This window comes from Caretta caretta, chromosome 17 (assembly GCF_965140235.1).
Source record: "Caretta caretta isolate rCarCar2 chromosome 17, rCarCar1.hap1, whole genome shotgun sequence".
Taxonomy (NCBI): Eukaryota; Metazoa; Chordata; order Testudines; family Cheloniidae; genus Caretta; species Caretta caretta.
This window is the reverse complement of record NC_134222.1, coordinates 2,062,893-2,074,999: the sequence shown is the minus strand read 5'-3', so window position 1 is coordinate 2,074,999 and position 12,107 is coordinate 2,062,893. Positions and strand designations below refer to the sequence as shown.

General features: G+C 67.2%; 1 protein-coding gene across 1 annotated transcript; it reads right to left on the bottom strand.

Moving 5' to 3' along the window:
* Positions 1-656: 656 nt before the first annotated feature.
* PIPOX (pipecolic acid and sarcosine oxidase) lies at positions 657-11,750 on the bottom strand. Its single transcript, XM_048823513.2, has 8 exons — positions 11,488-11,750; positions 9,825-9,973; positions 4,657-4,870; positions 3,915-4,097; positions 2,498-2,641; positions 2,014-2,172; positions 1,518-1,593; positions 657-1,017 (listed from the first exon to the last, which is right to left on the bottom strand). The coding sequence occupies exons 1-8, from the start codon at positions 11,611-11,613 to the stop codon at positions 887-889; spliced, it is 1,182 nt and encodes a 393-aa protein (XP_048679470.2). The 5' UTR covers positions 11,614-11,750; the 3' UTR covers positions 657-886.
* Positions 11,751-12,107: the final 357 nt, after the last annotated feature.

Here is a 12,107-nt window from a genome sequence, read left to right as displayed (position 1 = left end):
GGGTGCAGGCCCCGGACTCCCCCACACTCCGTGACAGCAGCCGGTGCAAAGGCCCCGGCCTCACGTGATCGCTTGGAAACAAATGGGGCAGGCTGGGCGCACGGCGCCATAAAGCCGGCCCTGCACTAATGCGCTTTCATTAAGTGGGAGCGATCTAATGATAATAAAATGGCACATTTAACATTAAAACATTTCACTTGCCCCCTAAGCGAGTGTGTCGCTCCCGCTCAGACAGCTCCATCTTCATGAGCCTGACAAGGCCGTGATGAGCTTGGGCCAAGTGGGCCCCCTGCACAGCGAGCGCGGGGTGGGGGGGCACCAGCCACGTCGCTCCTGCTGAGGAGGCCGTTTCGTGTGTGGGGCCAGGCCGGGGGCAGCTCAGGCTCCCTTCCAGGGTGAGCTTGGGCCAGCTCCATGGAGGAGGCACCTTGCGCCCAGGGCTCGCTGCTGGCTGGGCATGGAGCGAAGTGGGGCCAAGGTGGGCGTTAGGGTCTCATGGCGCCATCGGTCGATCTCCGAATGAGCCAGAGACCCCCCCACCCGTCTGCCAACCTTCACCCAGCGTGGTGGGGCTTGTTCAACTTGCTGGGGCCCAGGGAGCCCCCAGTCCCCTCCACGCTGGCCGCGGGTGAGAGAGAGAGCTGGTGCACGGGGGCTGGCTTGCCAGGTGTTTATTGGTTGGAACAGGAGCGGGGAGCCCCGTGTTCCCCTTGTCTTGGGGCTGTGTGTGCCCAGCAGGGGGGGATGCTGAGACCCAAACAAACAGGGGAACAGAGCCTGGGCCGAGGGGGTGACCCCTGCGCTCAGCTCGAGCATCCGGGCTCAGCCAGAGCTTGGGGGCCAGTGACGCTGGTGGCAGAAGCCCCTGGGCCCAGCGCAGGGCAGGCTACAGGGCAGCGGGGGGCAGGGCTGGGAAGCGTCGGATGCCAAACGGCTCCATGGTGTAGGACGGCTCCTCCCCCACACTGAGTTGGCACAGGAGCTTCCCGACCACCGGCGCCAGCTTGAACCCGTGGCCTGTGTGGGCAGAAGTGCGGAGACTCCAGTCAGCTGGGAACGGCCGCCCCGAGAGCAAGCCCTAGGCCGCGGGCACTGCCCATGCTCACCTGCCCCCGGGGGCTGGCATGGTGCTCGGCCCCCCCCCACTCCCCACCCCAGCCAGTGTCCCTGGGAACGCCCGGGGGGCCCTGCAGCTGGGGGAGGGGGGTCTGCACCACACCCGCCCCGTGGGGTGGGACCAGCACTGGGGCAGGGCTGAGCAGTGGCAGCAGATTGAACAGGGCCTAGGGATGGGGCAGGGGGACCGCTGGGCCATCCCAGCCCTATGGGGAACACCCCGGTCCTAGGCAGCCGTCCCCGGCGCTGCTTTGGCACTGGGAGCAGGTGCTGAGCCCCTGCCCGACTTACCTGAAACCCCCCCCACATCCTGCCCCACTCCTGCTTACCCAAGACCCCCCCCCGCATCCTGCCCCGCTCCTTCTTACCTGAGAACCCCCTGCCGCCCCACCCCCACTTACCTGAGAACCCCGCCCCAATGACGATGTTGCTGAACTTGGGGTGCCGATCCAGAACGAAGTCTTCATCTGGGGTGTTCTGTGGGGAGCCAGTGTGTGTGTCAAGGAGGGGAGAGCCTCACCAATTCACAGTCCCCAGGGTGGGCAAGGGGGACACTGGTGCCCTGGCTCCTGCCGGAGTGGGGAGGGTCTGGGAGCACCCGAGTGACTTTGGGAGCCATCACCTGGCCTGTCCATCACCACCCATGTGGGGCATGAACTGGGAGCAGGTGTCTAAGCAGAGGCCAGGCTGCTGGGGAGCCAGGACTCCTAGGTTCTAGCCCTGGCCCTGGCAGGGGCGTAGGGGCTAGCAGGTTGGGGGGGCAGGGGGAGTTGGGAGCCAGGACTCCTGGGTTCTGGTCCTAGCTCCAGGCAGGGGTGCCCATTTGAGCTGGCAGGCCCTGGGAGGGGAGGGGAGGGGAGGGGAGTTCTCAGGCCAGGTCTCCCAGCTGCCCCTCACCGTGTACATGCAGTGCTCCACCACGGCCGGCTCCGGCACCAGGCCTGGCAGGTACTTGCTGACAAAGTCCTGGAGCACCTGGATGTCAGGCAGGCTTGGGGCCTCGGGCGGCCGGTCGCGCTCTTCAGGGTCTGCCGGGCTGCCAGAGTGATAGCAGATCTGGGGCGGTTTGAGGAGGGAGGGTCAGGCCAGCCCTGCTCCTTCCCAGCCAGCCCCCGCCGAGCACCCCTGGGCTCCCGCCCACCGCCCCGGCCCCCAGGCTCCCTCCCCCCGGAGCTCTGCACTCGTCCCCACCCCCCGCAAGGGCAGGGTTGGCAAAGCCTAAGGCTGCATCAGGCCGGGAAGCACCCATATCTTGCCTGCCCCCCAACAAAGTGTGTGGAGGTGCGTGCAAGGGGGTGGGTGTGTGTGTATGTACATGTGTGTGTCTGTGTGTGTGGGCGGGTGCGCAAGCTGGGCCACCCTCCCTGCTGCCCCATCTCACCTTCACCAGCCCTGGGTACTCGTTGGAGGGCAGCCCGTAGATGTGATGGGGGTCGCAGATGGCCAGGAAGCAGGGGAAGTGCGCGGAGACCCCGTAAGCCCCGGGGACCTTCTCCTTCCAGTAGCAGACATTGATACGCAGGGTCTGCAGGGCAGGGCACACATGGATCAGTCCTCTCCTCCCTGCCGGGCAAGTCCGGGGGCTGGGGGGGATGCGGCTCCCTTGGGGGTGGCGGGTGGCCGGACCCACTACCAAGCGCTGAGCACCGGCAGCAGAGCTGGCAGGCAGGGTGGGAGGCCAGGTCTCCTCCTGGCTGGCGCCTGGCGCCCTGTGCCCCTATGCCTACCCTGACCCAGCTGAGCTCCTAGGCCAGTGCCCCCCCTGCCCCGCCCCGGTGCCACGTCTCAGAGCAGCTCCAGGCAGCGACTGCAGGGCTCTGACCAACCACACAGTGACCCCCGGGAAGGTGCGCTCGCTCCGCCCAGCCCTGAATGCACAGGCATGGAGCCCTCAGGCATGAGCCCCACGTGCACTGCCAGGCGTGCGCAGCGACACGGAGCCCCACGTGCACTGCCAGGCGTGCGCAGGGACACGGAGCCAGGCACGTGCACTGCCAGGCGTGCGCAGGGACACGGAGCCAGGCACGTGCACTGCCAGGCGTGCGCAGGGACACGGAGCCCCACGTGCACTGCCAGGCGTGAGCAGGGACACGGAGCCCCACGTGCACTGCCAGGCGTGCGCAGGGACACGGAGCCAGGCACGTGCACTGCCAGGCGTGCGCAGGGACACGGAGCCCCACGTGCACTGCCAGGCGTGCGCAGGGACACGGAGCCCTACGTGCACTGCCAGGCGTGCGCAGGGACACGGAGCCCCACGTGCACTGCCAGGCGTGCGCAGGGACACGGAGCCCCACGCGCACTGCCAGGCGTGCGCAGGGACATGGAGCCAGGCACGTGCACTGCCAGGCGTGCGCTGGGACACGGAGCCAGGCACGTACACTGCCAGGCGTGCGCAGGGACACGGAGCCCCACGTGCACTGCCAGGCGTGCGCAGGGACACGGAGCCAGGCACGTGCACTGCCAGGCGTGCGCAGGGACACGGAGCCAGGCACGTGCACTGCCAGGCGTGCGCAGGGACACGGAGCCCCACGTGCACTGCCAGGCGTGCGCTGGGACACGGAGCCCCACGTGCACTGCCAGGCGTGCGCAGGGACACGGAGCCCCACGTGCACTGCCAGGCGTGCGCTGGGACACGGAGCCCCACGTGCACTGCCAGGCGTGCGCTGGGACACGGAGCCCCACGTGCACTGCCAGGCGTGAGCCAGTGGTGGAAGTGAGCTGTGCATTCTGGGTTACAATCCTGTGCTCTTGCTGGCAACGCCCCGCGTCCCCCTGGCACAGCCGGAGCCAGCCCTTACCTGGAGAGGCAGCTGCAGGCCCAGCGGGGCCAGAAGCTTATTGGCCCAGGGGCCGGCTGTAATCACCAGACTCTTGGCTTGGTACGCCCCTCCGCTGGTTGTCACGGTAACCACGACCCCCGGCTGGATGTCAGTCACCTGCTCGCTATCGCGCAGGGCTCCCCCGCACCGCCGGAACCCGTCCTGGGGAGGGAGCCCACTCAGCCTGGGGCCGGGGGAGCAATGCCGGCTGGGCCGGGCCCCAGGGGTCGAGAGGTGCAGCTTGGTGCTCAGCCCCTGCACAGTGGGTGGGAGCCCGGCCAGGGGCCCCCTCATTCCTGGGGCCAGAAGGCAGCAACAGGGCCAAGCCAGGAGTGCGCTGGGGCCCCCCTGGGCTGCTGGCTGCCCATGGCCTTGCAGAGATGGTGCAGAGGGCACATGCCTGCCCCGGCGAGCCACCCCCAGGGAGCATGCCGGGGATGGCAAATGCCAGGCCAAGCTACGCAGCTCCGGGCACCACATGGCAGCACCCACGGGCGTGGCTGAGAGCTGCAGGGGCAGAGCACTAGGCGTTCCCCACCGGTGCAGGGACTCCAGCTGGGCCCCATTCCGTGTCTGTGGCAAGCGTGGCTGTTGGCCCAGCCAGAGCTGTCCCAGGGGTTGCAGGGCCTGGAGGCGATGCTGTCAGTACCCCCATCTCCTGGGGCCGAGCCCCCGGCCCCTGGCTGGAGAGAAGCCACGCGCCCCAGGCCCAGCCCGGTACCTGAACAGCCCGGAGTGCCCTGTCCGCGTAGAGGACCCCTGCCGTGCGGTCTGACACGCCCGCCTCCCCGCAGTAGGGCCGGATGCCGGGGAAGCGCCCACGCAGCGACTCCGCGGTGAACAGCTCGCTGGGGATGTGGTGCTGTGCCAAGGTCTGGCAGAAGCGCTGGAATTCGGGGTTGGTGTTGGCCGCCAGAACCAGCAGCCCCGTCTGCCTGCGGAGATGGGCCCGGGGAACAGAGCGTTACGGCACTGGGCAGTCGCTGCCCACGTCCCGGCCAGCTCCGGCCCCACGTGGGCGTGCCACGAGCCCTCTCGGCCCTGCCTGGCCCAGCCCAGCTCCGGCAGTCTGGGCCGCGGAGCCAGAGAGGGGGGCGGCGACTTGCACAGGGGCCCCCAGCAGGTGGGTGGCAGGGCAGGGGACGGGTCCTGCCCACGCTGCCAGGGAAGCTGACTGCAGAGACAGCGTGTCCATGTTCCAGCATCGCTGGGCTTGTGGGCAGGCTGCCACCCCTGCGGGCGGCTGTGGTTCGAAACCAAGGGTCAGGGGCCAAGGGGCCAGGCTGTGACGGTGCCAAGCGGCACCCACCGGGAGCTGCCTGAGCCACCATCGTCAGAGCAAGTGAGGGGGGAACCTGCAGGGCCCAGCTGCTAGCTGGGGGAGCCGGGGCTGGAGTAGCAGGGGAATGAGGGCACTGGCAAAGCTGGGGGGGCCATGTTGGTAGCTGGGGAGGGTGTTGGGACTGCGGCAGGTCATCCCGTGGCCACGCAGGGAGCCTGGCCTGGATCCCTCCTGTCACTAAAGGCCACAGGGGCGATTCCCGCCCTTCCTGGCGGCTGGGCAGTGCCGATTCCTGCCCCCAGCAGGTCGGGGCGGGAACCACAGCTGCTGCTGCCCCAACAAGAGACTGGGTCTGAGTCTCTCCCCTGGGCCACGCCATCAGGGGAGATCCCTGAGCACTGCCAGCCCATGGGACAGCCCAGCCCCTGTGTGGGGAACAGGCAGGGCCCTGTGGGGCGAGGCCAAAGGATCTGGGAGTCAGTCAGCCGGGGACGGCGGAAGGGGCCTTTCTGCCAGGCTCCCGCCTAACGAGATTGATTGCTCCATTAGCTCTGACCCTGGCGAGATGGGGAATCGTTTATGTGCTTCTTTCCTTAATGGCTCATCCTTTATAGAGTCAGATAAATTACCGGGAGTCCGTCTCGCCCGCCATGCGGCCTGCTGCTTTGGGAACCAGCCCCCGACCACTGTGCTGGGTGCCCCCAGGGCAGGCTGGAGCAAGGGCAAGGGGTGGGCGGACGGTGGGCGGCCCCGCGAGTCGCTGCCCCAAACACTCGTCCTGGACAGAGTACAAAGCCTGGCTTGGAGCCCAGGGAGACTGAGTCTGGGGCTCCCAGGCTGATGGCTAGTGGGCTGCCACCGCACCTGTCTGCGGCGAGCACTTCTGGAGTGTGTGTGGGGTGCAGGGCTGCGGGTCAGGAGTGAGGGGTACCGGCAGAGCTGGGGGCCCAGGGCTGGGCTAGCAGGGGCTGCAGGCCGGAAGTGAGGGGCACCGGCAGAACAGGGGTAATGGGGTGGTGTCACGCAGTCCCTGGGCGATGCTCTGGAACTGCTCCCCATGAAGCCAGTCAGGACTCTGGGGAAGTCGCCTTTCTGTGAGCAGCCTGTCTTCAGGACACACAGCTCACACAGCTTCCACCTTCCTGGGTCTGACCTCAGAGCACTCAGCCTCCTCTGCCCCTCCGTGCGCTTTCCCCCAGCGAGTCCGCTCAGGCGGGGCCCCTGGGGAAGCCAGAGGGTCCTGCCCCCCAACTCTGCAGTCAGATGGGACTCTCAGCCAGACAGTAAAACAGAGGTTCATTAGACAACAGGAACGTGGTCTAACACAGAGCTTGTAGGTGCAGAGAACAGGACCCCCTCAGCTGGGTCCATTCTGGGGGGCAGTGAGCCAGACAACCACGTCTGCACTTCACTCCATGTCCCCAACTAGCCCCAAACTGAAACTCTCTCCAGCCCCTCCTCCTCTGGGCTTTGTCCCTTTCCCAGGGCAGGAGGTCACCTGATTCCTTTGTTCTCCAACCCTTCAGTTCTCACCTTGCAGGGGGGAAGGGCCAGGCCATCAGTGGCCAGGAAACAGGGTGTTGGCCATTCTCTGTGTCCTGACCCCTGCACACACCTGCCCTCTAGGGCTCTGCAAGGATCATACATCCTTACCCCACCACCTAGATACTTAAGAACTGCCTAGGGGAAACTGAGGCACCCCCACACTATTCAGAGGAAACATTAAGAACAGTCCCACTTCGTCACAGGTGGTCCGGGTCTGGACTGGCAGGAGTGCTGTAGATCACGTGATTGCAGCCCCTGGGAGCAGTCGGTTTGTGCGGTGACATCAGCAGGGCACCCGTGCTCCCTTGTGGGGTATGTCCGAGTTCTCCATGAGTTTGCCCTGTGCTTAGGGGGCGGGGGGGCTGTCTGTAGGAGGAGGGGAGCCCTGGGTCAGGTGGGCAGTGTTGCTGCATGCTGTTCAGTGGCTGCCATGTCCCACCCCAGAGGTGGCTGCGGGTGGCTGGCAAAGTCTAAAGCCAGGGCGTGCGGGAGCTGATAATTCAAGGCAACCGGACATCCCTGAGCTTCGGGCTGCTCAGCCCCTGACCTGAGCCCCGGGAACAGGCCTCACTGGCTCCCCTGCTGCAGGTTATTTCCTTCACTGGGCCAGGCCAGGGTCTGGCTGAATCACCCGCTTCCTGGGGCATGAGCTGCGGCTCTGCCAGGCTGGGAGTCCACAGGCTTGTCCAGCAGACCTGCCCCCGGCCTCCCCACAAGCCCCGCCGGCACAAGGGCACCTGGGCCAGGGACTGCCCTGGCTACACAATGCCTAAGGAAGGCCAAGACACGTGGGGCTGGAGGGTGTGAAGGAGACGGAAGGGGGTGCTGGGATGAGTGGTGGGGGGCCAGGGAGGGGGCCTCGCTGTGAGCCCTAGGGGTACTGCGAGAGCCTCCCGGGGCTGGCAGGAGGGGCTGCCCCTGGCCTCACTGCTGTGCCCAGCATGGCTCTGCCCTAGACAGCAGGCTTTGGACCACGGCCTAGCGCTGGCTGCCCCCTGCCCCACATCCTGGCCGCTCGGGGCCTGTCTCTCCAGCACAGGTGCGCTGGGGGTGGGGTCTGTGGCTCCACCCCAGGCCAGGTGGGAGTGCAGCCACTCCGGCAAGGCCCTACTCAGCACCTAGCGGAGCAGACCCCTTCCTGAGCAGGTGAGTGGGGGGCTGAGCGCGGTGAGTCCTGGTGCAAGCCCATGGGTCCTGGGGTTCCTGCAGGGCTCTGCTGGTCCTGGGCTTGAGAACTCCTGTGGGCTGGAGCCGAGCCCTGCAGCCCAGCCCTGGGCCATGCTGGCTGGCTCCTAGCGGCAGGCTCTGGGACCGGGACACACTCCCCGAATGCTGAGGCTCCTGCGGTGGTGTAGGGGCTCGCCCTGTGGGCTCTGCCCCAGGGATTTCCCTGGCTGCAGTGGGGGGCTCTGCATGCTGGCATGTGGGGGTGGCATGTCTGAACCGCTGTCAGCCCCGTGCCAATGTTCACAGGTGGGCTGCCACCTCCCTCCTGGGATCTCTGTCCATCCCCAGCCCCTACCAGTCCCCTGGCCTGTGGGGCCGTGGCCCAGAAGGAGGGGGTGGGGGGCAGCCTCACCTCTCTGACAGCAGCTGAGCAGTCAGCCAAGGACCGGGGACGGATGGAAGTTGATCATTTGTTTCCCGCTATCTGTTAACATGGCCTAGCATGGGGCTGCTGCTGGGCTCCCCCTCTGGGAGGGGGTCCCGCCATGACCCCTCCAGTGCTCAGCTCCCCAGCATCACCTGGGGGAGGCTTATGGGGGCTGCTGGCAATGTGTAAACAGGGGTCTGGAGCCGAAGCCAGGCTTGTACAGGGGAGTAAGGAGCTGTAGGCTCTGTCCTAGGGGAGCACTTCTGAGCCCCGGGAGCCGGCTGGGCCCAGGCAGGGCACCGTCCCGTTCAGAGCACGTGGCCAGTAGCTGCGCGGTACCACTCCCGGGAGATCCGTGGCTGCTCGGGTTCAGGCAGGTACCAGAGCCGCGCAGGGCTGGGGGCTGGTTGAGCAGTGAGACCCTCGTGCACTTAGCCAGCCTGCGTCCGGGTGGCACCGCCAATCGGGATTGCTTGGCTTGGCTCCAGCTCCGCCTGTTTGTTGCGGTCGGCCAAAGGAAACAGGGTCGCGCTGTCTGGGGCCCAGGCCGGGGGGGCTTGTTATCGCTCAGACGTGGCGGCTGGTGGCTTGTGCTCAGTGCCAGGGACTTTGCCCCTTCTGCTGCTCTTCACTGGGCCCCTTTGCGCTCGCTGGTCTGCAACGGGGCCGGGCCCATCCCTGCTCCTGGATCTTGGCTGGACGCAGTCCTGTGTCTCCCACACCCGGCTCCCTTCCCTGTGCTGACAGCAGCCGAAGCCTGGAGGGGTTACTAGCCTCTCCTCTTGGCCGGGGTGGCCTGCACTCGGCATGCCTCGGGCGGGCTGACACAGAGCCCCGCATCTCTTTCCCATTGTGCTCGTGGGCCAGGCCCACGGCCGTCGGGTGGGGGGATTGGTCTGGGGGGGGGTTCAATCTGCACCCACCAACCGGCTGTAACTGCGGTGCAGGCCCCGCAGCAAACGGAGACGCTGCTGAATCTCCGGGGTGGTAAAATCCTGCCCCTGCCCTAACGTGGGGCTGAGCCACTCCGGCAACAACCCCTTAATGCTCCGCTTGGTTCCAAAGGGGTCCCTGGTGTCGGCTACTCTGGGGCAGCCGGGGCCCTTCCTTTCCATTGATTGCAATGTCTGGCCAGAGAGCCTGGGGGTGAGTAACCCGGCTGGGCGCCAGGGTCTGTGGTTGGCTGCCCTTTCCCCAGGCTCCCATACCAGGCTGGTGGCCCTGTCGGCCGGGGCCTGGCGTGCGTGGTGCTAAGGGTGGGCTGTGGGGCCAGCTGGCCTGGCATCGGCCCGGCTGCTGTTCGGCTGGGGCCCAGCAGCGCCAATAACTGCTGAGCGGGGCAGCCGGGGCCCTGTGCCTCCCGGCCCCTCAGTTCTGAGGTGTCAGGGCTGAATTTCCTCCAGCAGCCCCCCTTGCCAGGGACCGAGTCCCCGGCGGGCAGCACCCCCTCCCCCTCGCAGCACCTCACCTGTACAGCAGGGCGCCAGCCTCGGCTTCCAGCTGCTCCCATAGGCCGTAGCTTTCTGCCATCATCTGCGTGTAGTGCTCCTGGGCGTAGGCGTGGCGGATTATCCGGCTCTGGCCATGGGAGCTGCCTCGGGAGTGGGGCAGGGGGAACTACCAGGACAGGAGGGGCAAAGGGAAGGTTCGCTGGGGATCCCGGCCTGCTGTGGGGATGCTGGTTCCCTCTCCCTGCCCTGTCTGCAGTGCTGCCCGGGTGCACACGCCTCGGGTGCACGCCCCTGGGCTGGGGCAGGGCACCTTGGACACCTGAGGGCAGTCCCCTCCTGGAGCTGTGCTCTCTCCCCATGCTGCAGGGGAGGCTGGGGGCAGCAGCCAGGCATGGTGGGCAGAGGGACCTGGACTAATGGTGCACCTTCCCCTCTCTTTGCCATCGCTTCCTGAGGGTCTGGGTTCCAGCTGCTCTCTGCCCTGGCTGTGGGGCACCCCTTGGGCACAGCTGGGCCACACGACCCTGCCTGGCTGGTGCGATTGCTCAGGGGGGGCTGTGAGGGCGAGGGCTGCCTGGGAGCTGCCCACTCCGTGGGGAATGCAGTGATTCCACCCAGCACCTCTGGCCAGTGCTGAGCCAGGCGGGGTCCTAGGTGCCAGATGGGGTCATCTTGCCACTCCAGTCACTGATCTCCCCAGCATCACACAGCGCCAGCCGCTGCTCTCTCAGATGGCAAGTGCTCGCTACTGAGAGCCCCTGGTGCACGGGGGCTCTGCCCCTGAAGGGCTGTTGGGGGGCGGGTGAGGGCGTGGCAGCTCTGTGCCAAGCGGGCAGCCGTGTCGCAGCGGCGGGTGGATGTTGCGGTGGGTGGCCCGGGCTCCCGGGGGCTCCAGGAGAGGTGGTGGGGTATGTTGCTGCGTGGGGAGTGGCGGGGGTGTTGCGATGGAGACTCCAGGCTGCATGGGCAGGAGGGGGGGCATCATCACGCTCTGTCACCGTGGGGAGGGGGGGTGTTTAGCTCAGCCGTGGGGCGAGGCCGCTCTGGGGTGCGTGTGCAAGGCGCACGACGGCTGGGAGGATCGTGTGTTGCACCAGGAGCAGACCAGCCAGGCCACGCTGCTTCTCCCTGCAACTTGGGGAGTTGCTGAGAGCTGCTCACGGGGATGTTCCCGTCAGGATCCGAGCCCAAGGGGTCAGGGGTGTTGGGAGAGCCGGCTCTGCGCCTGGCCCAGCGGGCAGCCCTCCCTGATCTCTTGGGACAGCTGTGTGCAGTGGGAACGGAGCCACGTCTGCCTGGGGGCAAGGCGGGCATGTGGAGAGCGGTTCCTGGCTGCCAGCCTGTAACTGGGCCTTGGAGAGGGGCCCCGCATGCCTCCCAGCTGCAGGGACCCCACCTGGAGAGGGGGGCGCAGGGGCTTAGCTCCCCGCCGCTCTGGGGGCTGGGCTGGAGCCTGCAGTGGAGCAGTGCTGTGCAGAGCTTGTGTCTGGGACAAGGTCCGTCCTGCCAGCTAGCTGTCGCCAGGCAGAGCCCGGGTGTCTGTGGGGTCCCGGTGCACGGCTGCCGGAGGGCGCGTTCTGGCTCGCTCCTGTGTGCACCCGGGGCTGCAGCAGGAGCCTGCGGGGCTGTGTCTGCCCTGCAGTCCTCCCCGGAGCAGCGCATCGGGGTTGGGGGTGGTACCTGTTCCAGCAGGAGGGTGTCTCTGCCCCGCTTGGCCAGGTGGTAAGCAGTGAAGGACCCCTGGATCCCGGCCCCCACCACGATGGTGTCGTAGAAGGAGCTGTGGGGCTCGCCCGCAGCTGCCATCTTCAGCCCTTCTCCCGTTGCAGGGGTCTGGGACCTGAGCCAGGAGCAAAGTTCAGTCAGGCGGGGAGCCGTGTGGAGCTGACTTCCAGGCCTGCCTCCAGCAGCCAGCACTGGTCCTTGGGGCTTCCTGGCTCCCTGGCATGTGCCCCGGCTGGCTGGTCTGGGCCCCCGGCTGCTTCCACCTGCCCTGGAGCCTGGAGCAGCCCAGCCCAGCCCTGGGGGAGGCATAAAGTGCACTGGGCGTTTCCCACCCACCCCGTCCCTGACCAGGGCATCATGTGGCCTCTGCCAGGCCTGTCCTGCCAGGGACTGTCCCTGGGCACTGCTCGGCTGCTGGAACCCACGGGACTCCTGCCTCCTTCACAGCCATGCCATGCAAATAGCTCTGGCCCCAGCCCAGCGAGCTCAGTCCCTGGGGCACCATCTGCAAGGGCAGGGGGTGGGGGGCGGTCCCTGTCACCCTAGGGAGGGAATCCCTGGGAGCAAGGTGGGGA